At 36.3% G+C, this 25734-nt stretch overlaps 1 protein-coding gene across 12 annotated transcripts in view; it reads right to left on the bottom strand.

The window, feature by feature from the left end:
- Positions 1 to 25734, bottom strand: part of Khdrbs2 (KH RNA binding domain containing, signal transduction associated 2) — a 502543-nt gene that overhangs the window by 323884 nt on the left and 152925 nt on the right. For all 12 annotated transcript variants that reach the window (XM_045156384.1, XM_045156386.1, XM_045156383.1 and 9 more), the window contains exon 3: positions 2632 to 2748. In XM_045156384.1, coding sequence (XP_045012319.1) covers positions 2632 to 2748 — 117 coding nt within the window. The remainder of the gene's footprint in view (positions 1 to 2631; positions 2749 to 25734) is intronic.

The following is a 25734-nucleotide window of genomic DNA, read 5'->3' as shown; positions in this document are numbered from 1 at the left end:
TTCCCTGGTAGGAGATAAAACACCCCTAGCATATCAGCCAGGGCCGGATGAAACCACAGAGGAATTGGCAAGATGAACAAGAGTGCTGCTTCCATGGCAAACTTGACAATCTGGTCCAGGGTGATGGAGACAGACACTGAGGATTCTATAAACACACCAAAGCAGAAATCCAGAAGCTGCTCTGAGCTCAACACTATAGACTTAAAGCATACCCACCAATGCTCATGGAATTTTGTGGAAGGAGGAGGAAAGAATGTAAGAGCCACAGGGTGGGAGGGAACATCCAGAGACATAGCCTTCCCCCAGTGACTGACTGCTGCTCTCGCAACTCATACCCACAACCCTATGGGGAATACCAGCAATCCCACTAATATTTTAACTATTCTCAAGAAAGATAATAGGAAACAGAATTTCAAGTAATAATTAGTATCTGTACAATAAATCTAATAGAAACAAATTTGTTTCTTATTGTATTTTTCAGAACTTAAGTAGGTACCTAACATGTTCATAGAATAAAGGAATCCAATTTAAAACTTTATAAACAGGAAAATGCCCAACTACATAGAGAAGGAAAATTAGCAGCTGCCTATTTTAGATATGAAGAAATGACATAGAGGTCCTTAACAGACCAGGCTGGCTAGACTATTTCTATAGCCTGTGAAAACTTAGATCTTAATGAAATAAAATATATGATTCAGTAAACTATGTTGTGGATAGTAAAGGAGTACTTAAGATATTGTAATGGCTCATGGATGCTCTCTTGGGGAAATTATGCCTCACCTAAATCCTAATGCTGAAGAATGAAAAAGCATAGTTTATATTTTCAAAATATATTTGGAGAATATAATACCTTTTTTTTTTTTGAGGTAGGCTCTCATTCTGTCCCAGGCTGACCTGGAATTTACTATGTAGTCTCAGGGTGGCCTCGAACTCATGGTGATCCTCCTACCTCTGCCTCCTGAGTGCTGGGATTAAAGGCGTGCACCACCATGCCCAGCTTTATAATACATTTTTAAATATCATGTTAAAGAACAAATGAAAATATAGGCATTGCTTACTATGCATCCATTTCATTTCATATATAAAGAAAAATCTAAATTTGTTTCTGACAAAGGGCAAAAGCTTGTCTTATGGTACATGTTCTTAGACGTTTTCAGTGTTTCTACTAAATGCATCCAGAGATGGTAGAGGTAGGAAGATAGATGACATTCCATACTTTTTTGAAACTTTGTATGGCATCAAGTAACCAAATTTAATCCAGAATAAAACAGTAAAAGTCAGTTTTATTATTTGTAAACAACTCTTTAAAAATATTATTTGGGGAAATATTTATACTGTAAGTAAAGAAAGACTTGTGTAAAAATACAAAATATTTTTTAATGTTTTTATTATTTATTTGCAATCAGAAGAAAGAGAAGAGGAAGAAAGAGAGAATGTGAATGAGAGTGTCAGTACAGGCATGGTCATGCCAGGGCATCTTGCCACTGCAAACAAATTCCAGAAGCAAGTGCAAATTTATGCATGTGGCTTTACATGCACATTTGGGAATTGAACATTGGTCATCTTAGCAAATGAGTGCGCATAATCACAGCCATCCCTCCAGCCCAGACTTTAACTACCTCAACACACGAGGGCATGTTTTTAAATCTTAGCAAGACATGCTCATGGTAGCAGGACAACCTGTGCAGTGAATTGCAGTTTGCCTCTAAGCCCATCACCTTAACCTCTCAGACACAACTACAACCACTAGAATATTTTAAGAACAATAAATTATTCACCAGTTTGGTGATATTTCTCACTGTAAAGTTTTATTTAAGATATTGCCTTAATGGTTTTAAGATAGAACCCATTAGCAATTTTCTAAGCATTCCCCTAGTCAGACACAGGCGTTTAACCATTTTATTTCTGATAATAACATAACATATACAGTAAAAGAAAAACATAGTTGGGTTAGATGATATTGCTATATGCAACCACTGCTTACTAATGGATTTTCAAAGTTCTCTCCTAAATAATTCTCTAGAAATACTTATTTCTTTGAAACACTGAATTCTAATAGTGAGAAATTGCTATCACTTTGTAAATTAGGAAATGATGTACTTGATATCTTTCTTGCCTTATTGTTCTTTTGGGGGCCAGGGAACTTGTTTAAGATCATTGAAATCTTTCAAGAAATAACCAGGATTGTCTTATATTTGCAGGAAAATATATGAAATTGCTTCAAATAACAGCATCACAGTGAAATAGAGCAGACAAGTAAAATGAGAAGTGATACAATGGAAATGACTAGGTTATATGATTGAAGAAGTAACAAGTATCCAGCTAGGGAATTAAATAGATTGAAAATATATGTAGAAACATTTAGCAAAGGACACCAACAATGAACAGGCTGGACAGTGACTTGTGCAGAGCACTGAAGACAATGGAGATACTGGACATATGGCTGAGAAGGGAGGGTGACCGGCCTGGGCTTTACGAAGCAGATACGTGATGTGCAACCGGGGGTCTCAGGATGGAAAATTGTAAGAGATGGCTTCTAAAACAAGCCCTCTGGGTGCTTCTGTGAATGGAGCAGGCAGTGTTACAGGCAATGTCCTCGATATGCTAAATATCAAATTCAAAACACAGTACCTTGGCTTTATCTCTCATTGATCCTTTGCCCAAGATAGACATTTTAGCACCTGTTTCTTCCTGTAGCCTCTTCAAGGAGTTTCCTCTAGGTCCAAGCAATTTCCCCACAAAATTGAACTAGGAAACAAAATCAATAGAATGTCTGTTTTAAGGTAGAATAGAAGTATGATTTGTTCTAAGAATACAAGAATAACTGAAAAGGTATGGGTTTTCAAACTTTGCCACTGAGAAGAGTTATAACAAACACATAAACGCAAACTTGAACATATTCATAGAAATGCCCCTAACACCCTTCAGACCTCGAGTACAAGAGAACTTTAAAATGCAGTACTACTTCCTAAAGGAATGTCAAAATTCAATGCTATGCAGAACATATTGTTTGCTAAAAAACTCAAATAAATAAGTCCCTACAGAAGAAAGGAGGCAGAATCACCAAACATATAATAAAAATAAATAATTTTAATATGTAGTTCAAGAACCTTGAAAATTTTGAAAGTTTATCTTTTACATTGATTTTAAAATAAAATGTAATGTTCATGCCTGTTAAATATTGTCTAATTGGTAATATTCTACAAGTTTTGTGATCAGGAGTATATGGCTCAAACGTCTAAAATTAAAAAAAAACATTTCTTAGAATTATTTTATAAATCTATACATTTAAATAAAAACTAAAACTGCATATGGATGTATATATCTATATATCAATATACATATATATCAATATACATATATACCAAAATATAGATATATACATACATGCATATGTACATAAACAAATACATGAATATGTATTTTGTATGTGCATTTACCTTCATTGAATAATTCTATACTTTTGCAGTTACATTTAACTTGTTTACTCATTCTAAAATATCAATAAGAATAAAAACAGGTAGATTAAATGTAGTTAGAGTATTCATGTCAGCTCCTAAGGAACATAAATCACAATCACTAATCTTTTTATTCATGCTGTGATTAAATGATTAAGTTTTAAAATCTAAAGAGATTAGTAGGCACTGAAACTATGTTGGAATTATGAAGGACAAAATTTTATAAGCCATGATCCCACAGTAGGAAATACCTTTGGTAGTTGAACTGGGGATTGAACCTAGTGTCTTGCACATGCTAATTAAGTATTTAACCACTGAGCTCTATCACCCGTCCTCTTTTTACCTTTTTTTTTGAGTGTGTATTTTGAGACAGGATCTCAGTAAGTTCTTATGCTATCCTTGACTTCTCTTTGTCCCAAGCAGTCCCTCAATTTGCAACCCTCCTGCCTCAGACTCCCAGTTAGTTGGGAAGAAGGCTGTACCTTCATGCCCAGATAGAAATGTGATATTTTGTAAGTGGGGGTTTGGAGAAGAAGATAGGCAAGGAGAGGAAGAGTTATGGAAAATGTAGAGTTTCTCTGGGCAGGATGAAAATGTTCTAATATAGAAGTGACTGTTGTTCCACTCTACACAAGTTAAAATTTACATATGAAAAACATTTTGTATCAAATTTGAGTTATATCTCAATAAAGCTGTTTTATAAAAAATCACCATTAAAATATTTAAAAGATATATATTATACTTAGTGGTTAAAAAGGAAACACTCCCTCTGAACTCAAGATACAGACAGGACCTAATCTTATCGCATTATTTAATATTGCATTTGAGTGTGGATGGTTGTATACCTAGGTAAAAAAAGTTTCCTGCCCCAAAATACTACATCCATAGATAGCTGCTGAGTCTTCAGTGTCACACTGCTCAGAGCCCATACATATATTAATATATTTATATATTATTATATTATGTGGGTACTGGGGAATCAATACTGGGCCACCAGGCTTTGTAAGTAAGCCCATTGGAGCTTGTAATAGTGCTTCATAAATGTTGATTTTATTTTTGATTTTTCTGAAGCAGGATTTCACTGTAGCCCAGTCTGACCTGGGACTTACTCTGTTGTCCTATACCTGAGCCTCCCAAGTACTGGGATTAAAGGTATACACCACAATACTTGACAATGATTTATAATTTTAACATCAGTACTGCCATGTATGTTTTTATTACTAATTATAGCCATTTTGTTTCTTTTTATCATAGTGTGAATGCTTGCCAGTTTTGCTTACCATTTTGAAAAACCAAACATGTTTTAGTTTTGCCTAGTACTTATTTCCATTTGATTATCTCCAATTCAACATTATGTCGGGTCTTGTAATTTGGTTTACTTTGTCCTTCTCTGCTCAGATTAGTAACTTCTGATCATTCTTTCTTTGTAAACATAGTTACAGACTGTGATCTGAGAAAGGCACCCTTAGGCTGTTATTTCCTGTTTCTCAATCTCCTATCTACTTTCTTGTTTTGTTTTAACCATGTATCTATAAGGCTTTTTTCTTACTCTGTTTCTAGAAAGATTCCATTGTTGTTTGATATTCAGTGTTCCAATTTGTATCTGTTTTCATAAAGGAAACTTAAAACTGAAAAACCCAAGCCCTGAACTACTGCCTAGGACAGGTTTTTCTTGTTTTAACATTTCTTTTATGTGAATCACAGTCCACTCTATGCTGATGCACGGAGTTAGACATGAAGTCTTGAAAATATGCCAAAATCATTTGCTGACTCATGGGCACAAAGCTGATTCTTAACACACAAAAAACTTAAAAAGAAGCTCTCTTCGGGCACTAATTAAGTAATAAACTAGCGTACAGTTAAGAAATGTCTGGACTTCAGGCCCGTAGGAATAGTATTGTACGGTGTGGAAGCCAGTATTTTGTTAACAGGAACAGAACACTAAGACATCCCATTTATACAAATTTGTTTTGTCCCCAAATTACCCATTAATTTCAGAGTGACATTTTTATTACCAACCCACTGGCATAATTACTGTTAGCATTTTTGTAATGTCATATGCTTTTACCATTCTTTATCTTCACATTTTGGGAACTTTCAGTTCTGTCTGTAATGTGATCCCCTGTGTATCCTACATGTCATAGATTTGAAACAAAGATTTTGAAACTTAAGAACAAGGGGAAATCTGATAAAACTGCACAATGTTTGCGTAGTTACTTCAAATGATGAGCAATGAAGTCCTTTGTCATATTCAAATCATTGATTTGCTGTTAGCATCTAGGAAAAATCTGTGTTGATATAATCAATGAAAATTCATCACAATACGTTTTTATTATTCATACCGTTTAAATATATTTTATTTATTGTTATTTATCCTCAAGGAAAGAGAGAAAGTCAGAGAGAGAGAGCGTGAGCAAGCATGGGCATGCCAGGGCCTCTGCTAGATGAGGTGTCTTTGTGGGCTGATCCTAGGGTCCAACCCTAAGGAGTTATTTGGGGTGGATCTGAATTGCAGCCTCACATATGCAGAGTGTTTGAGCTCCGCCTGGATTCCTGGAGTGTGCTTGCTTGTGCTGCATTTTCTCTTTCTTTCTTTCTTTTTTTCTGCCATTATGTAAATTACCTAGGTTCTGTAAGCTTCAAATAATACATTTCTCCCATAACTTTTGCCTGGTTTAGAAGTGCATCCTAGCAATGTGAAACTGACTGTGACAACCACTGAGCAATTTCTTCAGCCCCCCAAAATTCACCATACTTCTTGAAATTGTAACAACTATATTTTTGTAACATTTTGATCTGTAGTTCTTATTTGTACTTGATATACACTGGAGCATACTTCTTAAAAATACCCCTCTTGGTCTCACTGATACTGTCTGTTAATTCTTTCATTTTAGTAAATTCATTTCTGGTCATAGAGAATTATTTTTCGAAGTTCTCCATTATTCCATATTTTATTCATTTTAAGATTCACTGTTGAATAATTTTCCAAGGTTTTGTTGCTTTTCTGATTATTTCATCATGGATGAACATTCACAGGTGTTCATTTTCCTTCTACTAGAACTGCTAGGAGACATGAACTAAAACCTCTACACACTATGGTTCATATTTGAAATGTCATCTCAAAACTCATAGGTTAAAGGCTTGTTCTGCAGTACAAAAGTATCCAGAAAGAGACTTTCATGGTGAATGGATTGGGAGGACTCTGACTTCATAAATCAATTCATCCATTGGTTAAGCCATTGCATAATGTGCTTTGGAAAGTTAATGGAACAAGTAGGGCCTACTTGAATGAAATATGTTCTAGTGAGATGGCCTGTCAGAAGGACTTGGGACTCTGTTCCTGTCTCTCTCTCTCCTTCTTCCTCCTCCTCTTCTTCTTGTCACCATGATGTGAGCAGCTCTTCTGCACCACACCAACCCTGCCATGATATGCCCACTCATCTGAGACACAGCAAAAACGGACCCAGATGAAAACTGCCTGAAGCATCCGAAAGTGCGGTGAAGATTCAGTAGTCTGTGGCATACTTGTTCTCTGCAAGTGCATGTCTGTAATACACATGGCATTTGCATGTGTGTGCAAGCATTATGCACCCTTTTCCAAGGGCTGGAGGAAAATAGCATGTTTCCTCCTATGGCTTTTCTGCCTTGTTTCCCTGAGATAAAATCTCTCACTGAACCTGAAACTCCCTTTTATCGTTACACTGATGACCAGGGAGTCTGAGCAGCCCACTTTCACTGCCCTCCTTGGCACTGGGGGTCACAGGCATGCATAACCTTATCGGAGTTTGAATGGGGGTACTGGGGATTGAGCTGAGATGCTTGTGCTTGTCCAGTACGTGATCTTATTAGACCTGCCTGGGATATTTTGTTACAGCAGTGGAAAAATGACTGTACAATTCCGTAGCAGTTTAAGAATTCTGTCATAGTTTTAGCATTTTCCCCCTGTGGGATACATCCTGAGAGTTTTTCCCAGATTACTCAATTATTTTCAATGTGATGATTTTATCATTTAACATCCCAAGTGGATTTTGTCTTCCACCTTTAGAATCCTATTTGCATACTTAGTGTGTGTGTGCTCATGGTCACAGGTGCGAGTGCAGACATGTTTGTGACATGATACATATGTGGAAGTCAGAGGACAAATTTTTGGTCAGTCCTTGCCTACTCGCAACATTAGAGACAGCATTTTTTTCTCTCTGAATTCTCATTCTGATGTTGCTCCTTGCTGTATTCACCATGGACTTCTGGGCAACTATCCTGTCTCCACTTCCGAGCTCATTGTCATAGAGCTGGGATTATAGAAGCCTCCTATGGCTTCAGGTTCTCACATAAATTCTGGGGATCAAACTTAGGTACTCCGGCTTGAGCCTGAAGTGCTTTATCCACTGATCCATCTCTCAAGCCCTACGTGTTCAATTTATGATTTTGATTACATATTTTATTTCTTAACTTAAAATGAGTTATGCATATAGTATGTGTTAGTGCAACAGATTGAAAGAGAATATGAAGCCTGGCCCTGTGGTGCACACCTTTAATCCCAGCACTCAGAAGGCTGATGTAGGAGGATCTCCATGAGTCTGAGGACAGCCTGAGACCGCATAATGAATTCCAGGTCATCCTGAGCTAACAAGGTCCTACCTCGGAAAAACATGCAGCTTCCATGAGTCATCACCTGTGCTGGTGTGAGCTTTACAGTGATGCAGCTGCCTTTGAGTTACCCATACTCCTGTAAGCAACCCCTCACTCTATAAACTATATATGCTCTACATGCTCTAAAAGTAACTCCAACAAACTCATTGGCTCACCCAGACTGGTTTTGGTGCAATCCTGATTGTGTCTATTGTCTGTGCCCTGTCTGTCTTGAACAGATATGTGTTCTTATCTCCCCGGGGATAAAGTTTCACAGGACAATAGGTCATGTAGATTTTAATGGAATGTGAAGAAAGAGTTCTATTGTATTGTAAGTTTTCATTGAGAAACCCTTCAGGCTAGAAAGTCATCAAGATCATATAATTGACTTGACATTATTCAGTAAGTATTAGGAGCTGTAATCCTGTGTAACTAGGATCTGTTTCTATTATGTTCAAAAGTGAATCTCCAGAGTGTGATGTGGGCACTGGGCTGATGAGAACAGAAGTGGGGCATGCAGTGTATTTAACCAAAACAAATAAATAATAAAAACTAAAGCAAATGAAAGAGTCTTACAGAGTTAGCAAACCAGTTATAGAGTTCATCACTGTAGGATAGTTTTGGTTTGGGAGAAAAATAAAGTATAATTGTCAAAGGAGCAAGGCTCCAGTTGAAAATCCTGAATGATGATATAAGTCTAATCTTAGGTGATTATGAAAACTTGCCTGTCAGGTGCAACAAGAGGCTTGGGGCACAGGTTTTAGGAGGAAGTTGTAGGAAAGGAGTCAGGCACTCTGGGCTACCCATGTGTACATGCACACCTGCATTCCCAGTCCCAGGCACCTGCTCACAGAGACCTCTAACTCTTGAATAAGGCAGCTTCCCCAGCTCTGATTGAGTGATTTTCTACTCATCTTTTCCCTTCCTTCCTTCTATAGCTCTAATCTCAGTGTAGTTAGTTCAAAGGGCAGCAGTCTTCTGCAGGCTCCTTGGAAATCAGCCAGTTCTTCCAATCAGGGTTATACCCACCTGCCATTTATTCAGTGCTGGGCCTTACAAAACAATGGTGGTAAAAACACTTTTTGTTTCTTGATTTCACTTCTCTAGGAAGAAAATAAAGCCTTGGTTCCTTTATTTCATATCACTTTGTCCCTTCGGATGTGTCCTTGTCCGGAAGCTGGACTGCTCTTAGTAGTTGCTTTAAAATATAGATGAAGAAATGGATGAACTAATGAATGAGAAAAGTGCCACGTCCCCAGGTAGCAAGTGGAATGTGTCAGAAGTACGTATTGTTGATAGGCATAATGCCACTGCTGATTTTTAAAAGGACAAATTAAGAAGTATAATGCTATCTTTGAAGTACATTTATAACATGAGGAGAAATATATCATGGCATTTGAAAATGCTCATTCATGTAGAATCATGACAATAATATTCTTTTATTTCCAGCAATGAATAGGATGCTGCTAAGAGCTGCAAGACAACAAGCTTTGAAATCACCCATGTCCAGGTAGCTTGCAACCAGGCCAAATGTACATTCCAACTGTCAGAGAAATTTAGAACTTTCTTTTTTTTTTTTTTAATATTTTATTTATTTATTTGAGAGTGACAGAGACAGAGAGAAAGCTAGATAGAGGGAGAGAGAGAGAGAATGGGCGCGCCAGGGCTTCCAGCCTCTGCAAACGAACTCCAGATGCATGCGCCCCCTTGTGCATCTGGCTACCCTGGGACCTGGGGAACTGAGCCTCGAACCGGGGTCCTTAGGCTTCACAGGCGAGCGCTTAACCGCTAAGCCATCTCTCCAGCCCAAGAAATTTAGAACTTTCTGAAGTTAATATAATATGCAAATAATGGATGGAGTAAAAATCTTACTAATTTTATGTGTGTATACTAGTTACCAAAGGTCTGAGAAATAAGTCAAAGGTATACAGTTTTATCATGTAATTATATTGTGATGTATATATCTCTGGTTATCAGCTTAACAGGATTTGTAATCACCTTGGAAATAAATCTCTGGTCATGTCTGTAAGGGATTTTCTATATTAGATTATTTGAGGTGGGAGGACAGACCATGACTGTTGTGAGATTTCATGGGCTGAGTTCCTGGACTGCATAGTGAGGAGAGAGCTGGCTGGACATACAACATTCAACATGTTGTTCTGGTCTCTTACTGTGGGAGGAATGGAACCAGCTCCTGCTGCTGGGCCTTCCCCACCTAATGGATTCCAACCTGGAACTTGAAATTGAAATAAACCTTTCTTCCCTGAGACTGAGGTTGGCCAGATACTTTGTCCTAGCAACAAGAAGTTGACACGTACATACATCAATATTTTTAAACATGCAAATATATTTAATTATGTAAATTAGATCAAGTTTTAAAACATGTGTTATGATTTTCACCTAGAGGAAAATAAAGAATTCTGATGACTGTTTTCCCTCAAATAAAGATAAAATTCCTGGTTGTGGACATCTAAAAAAAAGTGTCAAAATCTGTGTTATAAAAACAAAAAATGGATTACCTCTTCATTATTTGTACCATATAAACCATGACAGAAATGAAAAGAATAATTTAGTAAGTACAAGTCAGTGTGCCTATATTCAATAATTATACCTAAGATCAAATATTCCTAAGAAAGTTATACCACAGAGAGTCCATCTAAGGTACTTTAGTATCAACTGCCATGCTGTTAAAAGGTTTTAAAGTGCTTTGCTGCAAAGTGGCAAATGACATGCTTTAGAGAAAAATCAATATTTCTTTGCTTTTGATACTAAAAGGGTACATTCTTGTGTGTCCTTTTTAGGAGACTTACTCTTACCAAGAAAGCCAACAGTATTTTAAAACAAGTTCTTCAAAATCTTCATCAGAATTATATGTCACCCTGTACAAATGCATTCCAAAAGCTTAAAAGTAATAACATCACATTTTTAAAATCCCATATCTAAAAGTAATTTCTTTAAAACAAATGATAATGTCCCATGATCCATGACTTATTGTTCACTCAGAATAAAGTAAGTTTTGGGTTTCTTAATGTAAGCACATACGTATATCATCATACTATGTTTAAATATGCTATGACGTTTTCTTTTATTCTAAGAAAAAGTCAACTCTTCCAGGAATTTAGTAGTTACTTGCCAATTAATACATTAATTCTTTTTATAAATTATTAAGATTTAAAAGGCTGACTTTGTTCACATTTTAACCACAGAAAATCAGTTAGAAATATTTTAAGCAAGTAGTACATATCTCATCCTATGGTATAGCCTTGGATCATATGTTACCAGTTATCAAACACTGAAGAATTTAATCTGTTGTATATTTTCTGCTACCTAAATATTCTAAGACTATTTATTACTCCATGAAAATTTTCAGAAAAACTGTGTAACAAATGTGAGCATCTTAATGGTACTGAATTTAGTTGATGAAATTCAAACAACAAAAAAGGAATTTCACAGACAGAGAAAATGTAAAAATGTAATACAAGTATTTATCCACATTAACTGTATTCCATGAAACTGTAAAAATACAGAAATAGTGTGATGAATATAATTATATAAAATTCACTTTGACAAAAATAAATTGTGTCACTAATATCAAAGTATGAAGGTGGGACAGAAATCATTCCCAAATTACATATAAACCAAACTCAAGTCTCACAGAGATGTGTTCATGTTTGTAATACTCAGTTTTAGAAAAGAAAGTCTTGCAAGAAAAATCATTCTAAAAAATATATTTAAAATGGTTGCCATGGAAACACAAAATGGAGATATTGGTAGACTGTCTGAGATGGGAACATGTTTGACTATCACCTTTCTTCTGGCCAAATATAAATGAAAATGATGAATTAGAAAATCTACACAATTATAAGCAGTAAAAGTACATACTTTTATATAAACTCAACTTTAACATATACCTATAAAATATATAGCATCATGTGAAGTCAATAGAGATTTTCAGGCTCATGTGTACTGGAGAGAAATGTTTCATAAAGAAACTTTCAAACTTCTGGTCAAAATGGCTAATGGCATCTCAAGGACCAGACAACAGGGAGGGTGGGGCAGGAGGGAAGGGTAAGAAGGGGGGACACAAAACTGGACCCAAATGGAAATGGTACCATAAAATTCTATATACTGAAAGACAGACTAAAAAGTTAATTTTTTTTTTTTTATTTGAGAGTGACAGACACAGAGAGAAAGACAGATAGAGGGAGAGAGAGAGAATGGGCGCGCCAGGGCTTCCAGCCTCTGCAAACGAACTCCAGACGCGTGCGCCCCCTTGTGCATCTGGCTAACGTGGGACCTGGGGAACCAAGCCTCGAACCAGGGTCCTTAGGCTTCACAGGCAAGTGCTTAACCGCTAAGCCATCTCTTCAGCCCGGTTAAATCTTATCAGGTCCTTAGAGGGAACCTCTGAATCAAAGGGCCCTGGAGAGGATATGATGAAGACTAACATTAATCTTCTCCTCTCTGTGTCTCTCTTCTCTCTTTCTCTTTTATATTACCTATATTTTTCTTCCTTCTTTTCCCTTGGTGCTGGCCTGTAACTCCCAGTACCAGGATGCAGTTAACATTCACAATGAGCTGTTGATCAGAAAGACATACAAGGATTCCCAAAAGAAGACAGGTTTCTGTCAGAGCACTTGATTATCCACCAAAAGTTAATGGTAAGACTCTAATACCGAAGACACCATATGCTGTTGGTATGGAACATGGAGAGACATGGATAGAATCTGAAAGTCAGTACCCAAACAGTTACCTTGTTTAGTGTCAGAAGGTGCTATATGAGCAACTGGGGGAAAATGACCAACATTTGTCCAAGCAACTGGTGTTCTATGCTATTCAGTAGCAAACAACCTGACATGATGCTCACCCAAGTACAATAGTGGCACACAGCCATGGTGGGTAACCAAATTCTCTTGAATTGGCTAACAGATCCACCCAGTGGAATGGAACCAATTACTGGAACAGGAAAACAAGTTAAAACCATATCCAAAAAACGAGTTCACTCTCCAATATCAAGCTCCCACCAATCTTAGACTACAAAAAGGCCTTATACCTATTAAATTCTCTCTAAAATAATAATGATTATCCCACTTATCTGGTGCTGACTTCACTATCTGTTGGAGAATCTGCTTCTCTTTTTCAGAATGATGCAGAACCTGAGGAGAGAATCATCTCATCATACCTCACCAGGCCCCAGCTGAAACAATAGAGTAACTGGAGAAATGAGCAAGTGTGCTACTTTCTTGGTGAACCTGGTACCAGCAGAAGGGTGAAGGGGAGAGGCACAGAGAACACTCAACTCCGACCAAACCAGATATCCAGAGACACAGACACGCCCAAGACCTCATAACTGCAGTAGACCTAATTTGAACCCAACATGGCTCAGGGAATTTTGTGGACGAGGTCCAGAAAGATTGTTAACAGCTACAAGTTGGGACAGTATGCACAGAGACATTGCCTCTTCCCCATAACTGATGGCCACCCCCACAATGCACGATCCACAGTCCCTAACGAGGAGGGTCACTTTGGAGAGGGGAGGATAGGGAGGAGGCTACAAATGGTACCAACATGGTTGTTTACACACTGAGTATGTAAATAACTAATAAAGAAAAAAAATAAATCTTTCCTGAAGGAAAACCAAAGACAAGATAATTGATCTTATTACCAGTTTGCTATGTACCAAATTTCATGCTAAATCTTTCATATTCAATATATTAGTTGATGTTTAACCCAGGCTACAAAATGGACATAGGGCTTTTGTTTGGAGGGAGGTGTTAACTGATGTACCAGTACCATACCTTTTCATGATACCTGATCAAAGTACAGTTCAAAGATGTCTATTTGACCAGGCATTAGTATTCAGGAAAATATGGTCCCTTTATTTCAGAGAATTAGTTCAGAGAGAACATCTGGACTTAACGGATGCATAGTGAACAAAACAATCCTGTAAGAAAATATATAAAATGTTCTCAGTTAAGTATGAGGTAATATTTGGACAGTGATCTGTTTGCTTGTGGCTATCCTTTGTAACAAGAAATTGACCTAAGGAAGTGTAATTCAGTTTTGGATAGTCTGCTCCTTCAGATCCTCTCATCACTTCCCCCCCCCCTTTAATCCTGCCCTGTTTCCCAGCTTATCTATCTATGGATGAGTGGATCTTACTTCTCCTTCACACTCCCTTTTGGCTGCAGCTGGTTTGGCCATAGTCAAGGAGGCAACTGAAGTGGCTGAGTAGTAGGAAAAACAACATGGGGTTTTAATTTAACTGGCTTATTCCTTGATGCACACTCTTTTGATTATATTATTTTCCCTTATTATGCAAACAATTTCTGCCTTGCCACTATATCTCATAACTTGGTTTCTCTTCTTTTGTCCCCTAAAGTCTGAAAGCTCCAAGTCTCCCCAGCCTTCCCAAGCCCACACAGGTGCCTCACCATTTCTCATTCACATCCCTACATGCTAGCCATACTTTGCAAACATCTTCCTCATTTAACTCTGGCCAGTCACAACCTCTGAGTGTTTCCTGTTTATTTTTGGCACCCTGACCAAATATACACATGAAGAACAAATGCAAAATTGATTTATTAAAAAAATAAGACATCCAAACATGGTTTTCACCTAATAGATGTACATGTCAGATTTATTAAGAAGTGTGCTGAGAAATGTAGTATAATAATTGCAAAAAAAAGTAAAAATAGAGTCCCCTGGGTCTCAAGGTCATTGAAACATTACATGTAATCTTAGAGGTAGATAAGGTGCTATGACTTGAATGTTTACAGTCTTCCAAAATTCATTTCGTGATTAAAATTGCAATGCAACAGAGTTGAAGTCTTTTGGAAAGAAAATAAGTTATAAAGGCTCTTCTTTCATGATTGGGATCAATGCTATTATAAGAAGTAGACTTGAGAGAATGCCTGATCCTCCCATTCTTACATGAAGATGCAAAAGGAATCATCTATGGAAAGTAGGCTTTAACTAGACACTAAATCTGCCATCACATTGATCTTGGACTTCCAGCCTCAGAAACATGGGCAATGAGTTTCTATTTGTAAGCTACCCAAGGCAAGTTTGTCCTTCAAGAAGACATAGGACTAAAATATTTCTTCTGAAGTTACCCATTAGGAAAATCACTTTTTGTGTGCCTTGAAATCATATCTGAACAGGAAGAGCACTTCGAAGATAGATTGTAGAGAATAATTTTCTTTAGTTACTTACTTAGAATCATATCAAACAAGGACTGCAGCAGAATGCTATCAAGTGTTTTGTTAATGCAAGTCAGGGGAGAGGACTTTCCAAATCAGTGAGTTGACTAAGTTATATTTTGTTTCCAGAAGTTATTGAAGCTAGAATATTTTCTGTATAAATAGCTTCACTAAAAATAGTGCAAAACTACACAATTAAAATGACATTTTATTTGCATGCAGTTACTAGTATGGTTTTTATTATCAGATTCAGTTGTTCCTATATCATTGCACACCTTTGAGAGGAACTATACACACATAAAATGATACACATTTTCCATTTATTCCTGCAAATTCAGATTCAAATATCTACTGCAGGCATAATGTCAAAATAAAGAGAAACTTCTGTTACCACTTTTGGAAATAATTCAAAAATGAATTACAATATTAGGGTAAATCATGAATACTAGTGGTTAATATTCTGACAATTTTGAATGAAAAAAGTAGTTTTATTAGCAATGATGATTGACAATTTAATCTCAAAAACAGAACAGGTACTTTTCCGGAAGATTGAGCCAAAGTTAGATTTCAATATTAAAAAAAACAAAAAAAAAGTTGATGAAATACCAAGTGAGCTTACTACATAGTCCAAATTGGCCTCCAGACCAATACAATAAAATAAAATAGGAAATCTTGGAAAATTATTAATACCCATCTCCTGACAAGACAAAAGGAAAACAAAAGCCTCTTATTTTTACTTATAGGGCAAATGCCAATGTGCATGTAAGTCCATGAAACAATTCAACTTGGGTGCATATCACAGCCAGTTTATTATATTTATTAATAAAATGTTGTTTTTCCTGGTCTGAGTTGAAAAAAAAAGACAATATGGCCTTAATAGTAAGATTATTTCATGGATAATTATTACTCCTTATTCTGTGACAGAATTTTCCTTTGCTACTGTTGTTTCAAGACTTGTTAGAAATTGAGGTCTTAAGGACATCATTGACTTCCAGGCAAACAAAAGCTTCAACCTTTACTGTGTGTGTGTGTGTGTGTGTTTGTGTGTGTGTGTGTGTAAAATTTTTATTTGTTTATTTGAAACAGAGAGAGAGAGAGAAAGAGAGAGAGAGAGAGAGAGAGAGAGAGAGAGAGAGAGAGAGAGGCAGAGAGAGAGAGAGAATGGGCGTGCCAGGTTCTCTAGCTGCTGGCTGCAAATGAACACCAGATGCATAGATGCATGAGCCACGTTGTGCATTCAGCTTATGTGGGTCCTGTGGAATCAAACCTGGGTCCTTCGACTTTTCAGGAAAGCACTTTAACCACTAAGCCATCTCTCCATCCCCGCTTAGACTGTTTTGACTGAGCCATATCATATTCTTTCATTTTCACCATCTCTTTCTTGTACACGGGAATAGTAGGAATAGTACGGGATGGACACAAGATCTTATTCACACCAGTCAGTGAAAATCTGTAGTCTGATAAGGTCCCTAATCACACAATGTGGCTATTCTCAGCCACATTTTCACCACAAGCAGGTTGGTAGTGGTAGCCTATGAAAGTGATTAGAGAGCAACAGAAACTAGAGGTGAAGTTTGTGTTCCTTGGAAGCTTGAGTTCTCCTTACTAATTGTTTTTTAAGCCCAGCTGGGTCCCCTGTTCTCCCTGAACATGAATTAAAAATGCTTCCATCAAATATGGAAGCTATCCTCATATTCTATCTATAAATTTTCCTTATGATTAAGCTAACCTAAGTGGAACTACTACAATTTGCAACTCAAGGAATCCTGACAAGTGCAGATTTAACGCCAAGTATGACTTATACAGACATTTGCACTTTATAAGCATGTGACAGATCCTAATCACTAAAGGACTTAATTTGTCCTACTGGAAATAATCTGGAAAATAATGGTGGCTATAATTAAGAAATATGTGCAAACACATCCGACTGTGGGCCAAACAGCATGGCAGATCAAATGCATTTCTCACTTCCTCATTGTAGATAAATTTATTGATGAAGTATTCCGCTTATCTTTTCATGCACTTCTCCAGTGGCTATAGATTTCTGTGTGGCCATATGGTCCTTGTCAGTGTGATCTTAAAAGCTATTGGATAACAGGGATACTAAGGCATTCTGTTGACCTTGGGTATCTATTTGCATACTGCTTTGCTGATGTGAGAGACACTTGTGGGAAAAGAGGAAAGTGATGGTTTGCTATCTTCTACTCACCTTCACTGTCTTTCTTTTACTTCATAGAGCACAAGAGACTGGATCCGAAATTAAAGAGATGTTTTGAGTTTTATCATCATGCAAAGATAATGGTGATTTCTTCACCAATATTAGAGACTAGAACTTTCATCATTTCTAAGTGAAATAAGTAAGGAGGGAGAAAGTAGAGAGAAAAAAATCATAAAACTTCTCTGTGTACCCAGGAGAGAGACATACCTTGTGGAGATCATAATTTTCCCCAAGCAACAGAAGACAGAAAGCAAAATTGGCAGACGTGAACTCAGCTTGACTTTGGATATGTGGAAGGTGTGTATGTGGCTAACCCTAGGCATGAGTGAAATGACAAAAATAGAAGCCATCATACTATCTGTTTAAATGTTTCTCTGGAACAAACATGATTAGTTTAGATCAACAACAAGTATTCCAGAAAAAGGCATGAAAATATTCATTTTGTACCACTGAAAATGACAAATGGGTTTTCAGTAAATTGTGTTAATGAAGTATTTAATCATTATTTACCAAATTTCCTAATATGTGCTTCAGTTGAGAAAAGTACTTTTATTAAGTAACTCATTAAATTTATTTCATCATCAAAGAATACATGATTTTGATGACAAATACAATGACAAATATTTGTCTTTTCAAAAATATAGATGATTTAGTGAATCCTCAATATTCATATTATGTACAAATGAAGATGCCTATAAGATGACTACAGCAGAAAGGTTAAATGTACACAAGGGCAATGCACTAAACAATTAGTTCACATGAAATTGTTTCCCTAATATTAAAATACGTAGAAACTAGAATTTAAATATTAATCAAACCATTACTTCTAAAGTAGAATTCTACAGTACCTACTAAGTTTGATTTAAGGTATGAAATTAAAGTATTGAAGTACATAAGACATAGGCATATTATTTGAGACAAAATTTAAAGGTGGTGAGGCATGCTAGGTGAAACTCAGCTAGCCAGATAACATGAAGTTCTATATTCACACAGTTGATAATATTGATAGACAATAAGAATAAAGATGTACAGTAAGAATAAAAAATATCCAGTGATTAAAGACAAATTCACCGAAACATTAGAAAGGTTGGGTTCAAATAGTAGCAAGAAAAAATTCAGGAGGACTTTAGGCAGACTGAGAAAGATCAGTATAAAAGAAGCAGCCTGGATTAAAATGTCTCCCACTCCTGAGCCAGCATTAAATGACAGTAATTTCCAAGGCTCACGCAGGGAAGGAGCCTATGCCCTCCTCCATCATTCAAGATGGATTGTTAATGAGCACAATGCTTTATGGAAATTCAGCAAGTAAAAATGGTGTCTAGCAGGTTAGAGTACAAGAAGAGAGTATTCCACAGCACTGCAATGTGGATTCCTTAAAGGTAATTTAATCAAACCAATAAATTTCTAAATTAGCTTAAAGTCTCCTAACAAGCAATAATATCATATGACAAAACACAGAAATGTTACTTGTCATCTTTGTCATATTGTATTGATTAGAAACAAAAAGATGTATAAGGCAATGAATAACAACAGTGGCATCATCTCTGGTTTAGTGTTGTATCTACAAAGAAATTTGAAACAATGACGAGCATATCTTTATCTTTGCCATCAAGATAGACTATCTTCTACTAAAGTCATCCAAAAGTTCTGAGCTAATTATGGAATTCTTACCACAATAGAGAAAAATCTATCAATAATTTCCATGTTTATTTCATACAAGTAAAAAATCACTTTAGAAAACTGAACAAATTTCCCATGGTCTAATATAGAGTTATTGAGCTTCTAGCAAGATGACAACTGAAATGAATTAAAACCATTTTAATACATTTTATAGAAAAAGTCTGCAAACATATGTTAAGATAAATGAATTTTCCAACTATGGATTCAGTGCATTATATAACATTCAAAGCTGTTGTATAAATACTAAGAACCAACCATTAATCATGGCAAAGGGGAGTCAGAAGCATTTCTTTATGAATTATGCTAATAAATGAAAAAAGTAAAAATGATTAATTATCAGTTTTCACCCCCAGTGACTTAGGAGCCCCAGGCAAATGAACCTCAATGCCTGCAGGAGTCACATAGAAACAGTCTGCATCAGAGTAACATGCTGATTGTGCCAGAGCTTCGAAGTTACAAAGGGAGGCTTTGAGAATCTATACAGATAAAATCCAAATGCATGCACCTTTTGTGCATCTGGCTTTATGAGGATACTGGGAAGTCAAATCAGGACCATTAGGGTTTGTAGGCAAGGACCTTAACCATTGAGCCATCTCTCCCACCCCAAAGTTACATATTTTAAGTTGAATAATAAGTACAGCTTTTTTGTTTTTCAATCATTTGTTAGTGTGTATATTTGTTGATTGTAGGTTTTCTGTATTTATGTTTCATTTTATTGTGTTGACTGTGTTTTAGCAACAGTCTTGCTTAATGCTTAAATGCTATGGGTAATTCATTAGTTGAGAACAGAACAGCGAAGCCAGTCATACCATTCATTACAACGCAGCAACTACTCTGCCATGGGGAAGCACAGTTATACTGCCATCCAGGTACCTCTGATGAGGACCGGAGAACACAGGCCAGGCAATGCCACAGCCCACCCACCCTGGACCACACTTGCCATTTGTTCTACCTTAAGGAAGATCACAATCTTGGATGTGCTAGTATATACACACAGCTGTCAATAATATAATTATATATTACTGAACATTTTTTATTTAGCTTGTATAGCATAAAGAAAGGGTTCTGATGTTTTGATAATTCTTAGAATAAAATATTTGTTTTTCAACTACTTATAAGGGAAAAATAAAAGTAACAAAACTTTGCTAATTTTATAATTCTCTTGGCATTTAACAAAAATCTATTAGTTTACTTAATTAAATTACTCATGAATAATAACAGAAATTGAAAATATGTTTCATACTTGTCAACAAACAAAATTTTCTAATACTACTTAAAAGTCTGTATGACTTCAATTCACAGTAAGAAATTATCACCACAAAAGTACTGATATAAATACTTTACTTCATGATCATCAGGAAGTAGAGCACAGAGGTGAAAATTATAGGTGCTAGGAAAAGATGAGGTGCTGCAGTCTTTCCTCTGCTTCATGAATTTCCAAATAAATTATTTAACGGAATACTGCAGTTCTTCACCTATTAAGCTATGCTAGAGATTGTGCTGTAGTTTGTTAAGAAGAAAGACCCTAAAATTACTCCAAACATATTATTTACTATAATTATTACACAATTTCTACATTAATGAAATTTTTGTAAACCAAGGAACCTCTAGGCAAATCCACTAAACTGAGTATTGGTAGGCAAAGCTTCAAGACAGTACAAGACTGCCTGAACTTAAGAGCTAGGAATATTACTTGTCTTCAGTCACATCCAAGCATTTGTTAAGATGGGATAGTATGTGAGCTCCGGGGGTTGGGGGAGGTCTATTGCCCTGTTCCCATGCCAGTCTCTGTCAGGCAGGAGGTTAGGCTCCTGCCATCCCACTATGCAACTCACCCAATGCAGCTATCTGATGGCAGTAAACACAAGTAGAACATTGGAAATTTATAAATTGTATTCTGAAGAATGGTTAATGAATGTGATAGGAACAGAAAATAATGTTAGGAAATAAACATCTCTGAATCTCTAATCAGGTTCAAACAATTTCTTCCAACATTCACTGACATCAGATAAAATAAAAAGGAAAAACTATTTGTGGAAATGTTACAAAAAAAAAATTGTGGCCCAAGGTTCTATAAAAATTTCAGTTAACCTTAGAAGGTAACTAATGAAGTAAATATTATATTTTTTTTATCCAATGGTCCCTAACTATGAGCAAAATAGATATTTCACATTAACCAAAATCTCTCACTTGATATAAGCAAAACAATATCTCAGGGATGGGGAGATGGCTCAGCAGTTCTGATGCTTGCTTGCAAAGACTCATGGTCTGGATTCCATTTGCCAGTACCCATATAAAGCCAGATGCACAAAGTAGTGCAAGTATCTGGAGTAAGTATACAGCAGCATGAGGTTCTGGTGAGATCACACTCATTCTCACTCTCTCCCACCGTCCCAGCATCCTTGCAAACAAATAACAACAAATAAAATAATATTTCATTCTCATTCTATCTCTCCAGTTCTATGTTTTTCCAAATTTTTCCCTAGATATGAATTTACTAATGCCCTTTGTATTCATGCTGCTTCTATAACTTTATAGGTAAAATATAAAATGCATTGGACAAAGAAAAGGCAAGATAATCTATATTCCATTAAAGAAGAAATTCTGCTGTCTAGATCAATTGACATACAGTCTGTAATGCACATGACCTGGGTAAGAATTAGTTAAGGGATATGTGCTTCTCCTCTAGCTTTAACTTGGATTTGGATGAGATTATCAATAAAGTCATTGGAAAGATTAACTTTTAAGTTGCCTCCAGCAAATATTAACATCAGAAGACAATGGACACAGCACCACCTAACAGCAGTCAACCTAATGCAAGTAAGTACTTATATATTTGTGTATTCTTTCAACTATGATTATTTTCAAGTAAAATCCACCACTTTTCATCCAGCATGTGAAGTAAAACTCCTTGAAGAAAGAAATAAGTAACTTTCAATATATAATAAAAATTCATAATATGAGGAAATGGACACTTGGAAAAGGAAGAGAATGTCAAGGAAAGTCATATTCAAATGAATATCTCAGATGGCTTCATCAAGTGCCAGGGTGAGAGACTTTTTACATACATATATACAAAACCCAATGCAGCACACAGTATTTTAATGCTAATAAACTTAAAATGTGGATGATGTAAAAAATAGCATCATATTTAGTAAAAAGCATCAATGAATAGTGTATACCAAATGACCCCATTCATGTAATGTTCACGACCATGCTAAATTCAATTTATAATGCTAGAAATGAAAGTCATGGTTACCTCTCAGGCCCAATACTGGCCTAAGGGAAACTTCTGGAGTACTCTTGTCCTATGTCTTGACTGTAGTGGTGATTGTAAGAGTGTAAATATTTGTCAAAATGCATCTTAGGGGAGCTCACATCTCTGTATGTAAATTTTACCTCAATAAAAATAATATGATATGTGCAATATCTACTGAGAAAAATGTTTGACTCTTACAGTTTATAAAGGGCTACAGGCAGAACATGTAAGAAGACTTTGTCTTAAAAATGAAATGGCAAAAAATGTCCAATGAAAAGCTAGCGAAGAAGTCACCAGTAATCAGGTTAATTGCAAATGCAACAGAAAACTAGGCTTGTATGCATCACCATTTCCAAGATTTCTGTATGTCCTGGGAATCCAAACTCAGGTCCATGCATATTGTAAAGATGCTAAAGTCCATGTCTAAAGCTAAGAACACAGAGTTAAGTTTTACTCTGAGGAACCCCACTATTTCTATGAGAGAAATGGACAGACAATAGAATTGTTAACTTTGAATCACTTTTTCACCAAGAAAGTATTGGCACAACAGTGGAATACTCTATAAAGAACCTTACTAAATTTATATAAAAGGAAAAAGCAAATATGTAAAGGATAAAGAAGATGCCTCTGTGTTGCCTATCTGCAGCCCATGAGGTCAATGGAGGGAAGGCAAATTTTCTGCTAAAGAAAAATCCAGGGTCATCATTCCTTGGTTTTTTAATTAATACCTAATGAACTAGGCAATCATAAAAATTGAAATGCAAAAGAAAAAGTGGTGTAATAAATCTTTGTTTTATCCCTTCTTAGATTATAATTTAAACTGAAGCACTCACTTCTGCCCCCATAAAAAAAAAATACACCAAATCTTAACAAATTTAGGAAAATTGAAATAACTCCTTGCATTCTATCTGACCACAATGGAATCAAACTACAAATCAATAGTAAGAAAGGCTATAGAGCATACACAAAATCATTCATAAAATAGGTAAAGACTGATCTACCATATGACTCAGCTATAGCACTCCTAGGCATATATCCTAAGGACTCATCTCATTCCCTTAGAAGTATGTGCTCAACCATGTTTATTGCTGCTCAATTTATAATAGCTGGGAAAAGGAACCAGCCTAGATGTCCCTCAACTGATGAGTGGATAATGAAGATATGGCACATTTATACAATGGAGTTCTACTCTGCAGTAAAGAAAAATGAAGTTATGAAATTTGCAGAAAAATGGATGGATCTGGAAACGATTATAAAAAGTGAGGTAATCCAGGCCCAGAAAGCCAAGTGCCACATGCCCTCCCTCATATGTGGATCCTAGCTACAGATGATTGGGCTTCTGCATGAGAAGGAAAAAACTCAGTAGCAGAGGCCAGTAAGTTAAAAAGAAGATATAAAGGGAAGAGAAAGGAAGGGAGGAGGGCACTTAATAGGTTTGTATTGTATATATGTAAGTAGAATGATTGAGATGGGGAGGGGATATGATGGAGAATGGAATTCCAAAGGGGAAATTGGAGGGGAAGGGAGGGTATTACCATGGGATATTTTTTATAATCATGGAAAATGTTAATAAAAATTGAGAAAAAATACACCATATCCAAGAATTTTTAGACCTGAACATTGGCAAAATTACATAAGTCTAAAGAAATAGGAGGCACTGTGTGGAAATTTAACATTATTCCTGTTGATGATTTAAGATCTAGAAAGTCATTCACAAAAAAAAAAAAAAAGAGAGAGAAACAAAAACTGAAAATGACACCCTGAGGGTAAGTGAAGGATGTTTCAAATGTGTAAGAATATAAATTCTTTTGAAAAGAGGAATACTGGTAGAGTATGATTAATTTTCCTGCTGGATTAACAAACTTGATAGCCTACCTAGTACTAAGGAAGATAACAAATACTGGAAACTGGTTTTGAATTTAGACATAGCCCCTAGGCATAGTGAAAGAGGATTGAAATCATACTCAATGGGCACAGTAACACCATGTTCACCATATGAACCAGTTGCCAGGACAGCAGAGATGCAGCATTGTGAAGCAGGGATGAAATCCCTGTATTGGAGTTCAGGTAAGGCCAATGTATGAAGATGAACTGGTTCCATAATACATATAGACTGAAATGTAAAACAGGGTTAAAATTCCAGTACGGGGCTGGAGAGATGGCTTAGCAGTTAAGTGCTAGCCTGTGAAGCCTAAGGACCTCGGTGTTCGAGGCTCGATTCCCCAGGACCCAAATTAGCCAGATGCACAAGAGGGCGTACGCATCTGGAATTCATCTGCAGTGGCTGGAAGCCCTGGTGCACTCATTCTCTCTCTCTCTCTCTCTCTCTCTCTCTCTCTCTCTCTCTCTCTCTGCCTCTTTCTCTGTCTGTCGCTCTTAAATAAATAAATAAATAAATAAATAAATAAATAAATAAACAAACAAACAAACAAAATTTTTTTTAAAATTCTGGTATGGAGAGCCAAGTAAGGCAATTGTATGGAACTGTGAAGATAAACCATGGTTTGCAGCATAGACTCGAAGATGGTTTGGAAGTCTCAGGACTGTGCAATGGCTGTCATGGAGACTCGGGTATTTTTTACGACTGAACTTGCAACTTGAATTTCCAGCTGGCGCAGCACTAAGCCAGCTTATTCTTCCATTGATGTGTTTGCCCTGGAATCTGTAAACCTGAGAAAAACTCTTTTCTCCCATAAGTTGCTTTTGTCTAGTGTTTGTCCAGCAATAAAAGGTAACTGCAACTAGGACATAATTATGAAACTTAAAACTTAAAACTATTTAGCTTAAAACTTAAAAGCTTTAAAGCTTAAAACTATTTAGCACACTGCAATACATACATTTAAGAAACTGGGCTATAAAAAACATTTTTGCATGTGCATGCTTATTTGTTGTGCGTGTATTTGTATATGAATGTTCATATGTTTGTCAGTGCACATGTGTTGATACATGTGCATGTGTGTGCATGTGTGTAGGAGAGAGGTAGATGCTGTCTCTTTCAGTAATATTTGCTAATATTTTTTGAGAAACGGTGTCTTCATGAACTTGGTGCTCACCAATTCAGCTGAACTAACTAACCAACATCTCTCAAAAATCCCATGCCAAAAATTAATGAATGAATGAATGAATAAATAAATAAATAAAATGTCCTGTATCTGCTTGCAAATGCTGGGATTACAGTTGTGCAACCATGCCAGGGAGAGGGAACACTATTCCTTATGCTAGCCATTTGCCCACTAAGATATCCTTCAAACTCATTAATGATATTTTTACCAAGCTGTCTAACATTTC

Source organism: Jaculus jaculus, chromosome 8 (genome assembly GCF_020740685.1).
Source record: "Jaculus jaculus isolate mJacJac1 chromosome 8, mJacJac1.mat.Y.cur, whole genome shotgun sequence".
NCBI classification, from domain to species: Eukaryota; Metazoa; Chordata; class Mammalia; order Rodentia; family Dipodidae; genus Jaculus; species Jaculus jaculus.
Note: the sequence above shows the minus strand (reverse complement) of the source record. Positions and strands in the feature narration are given on the sequence as shown.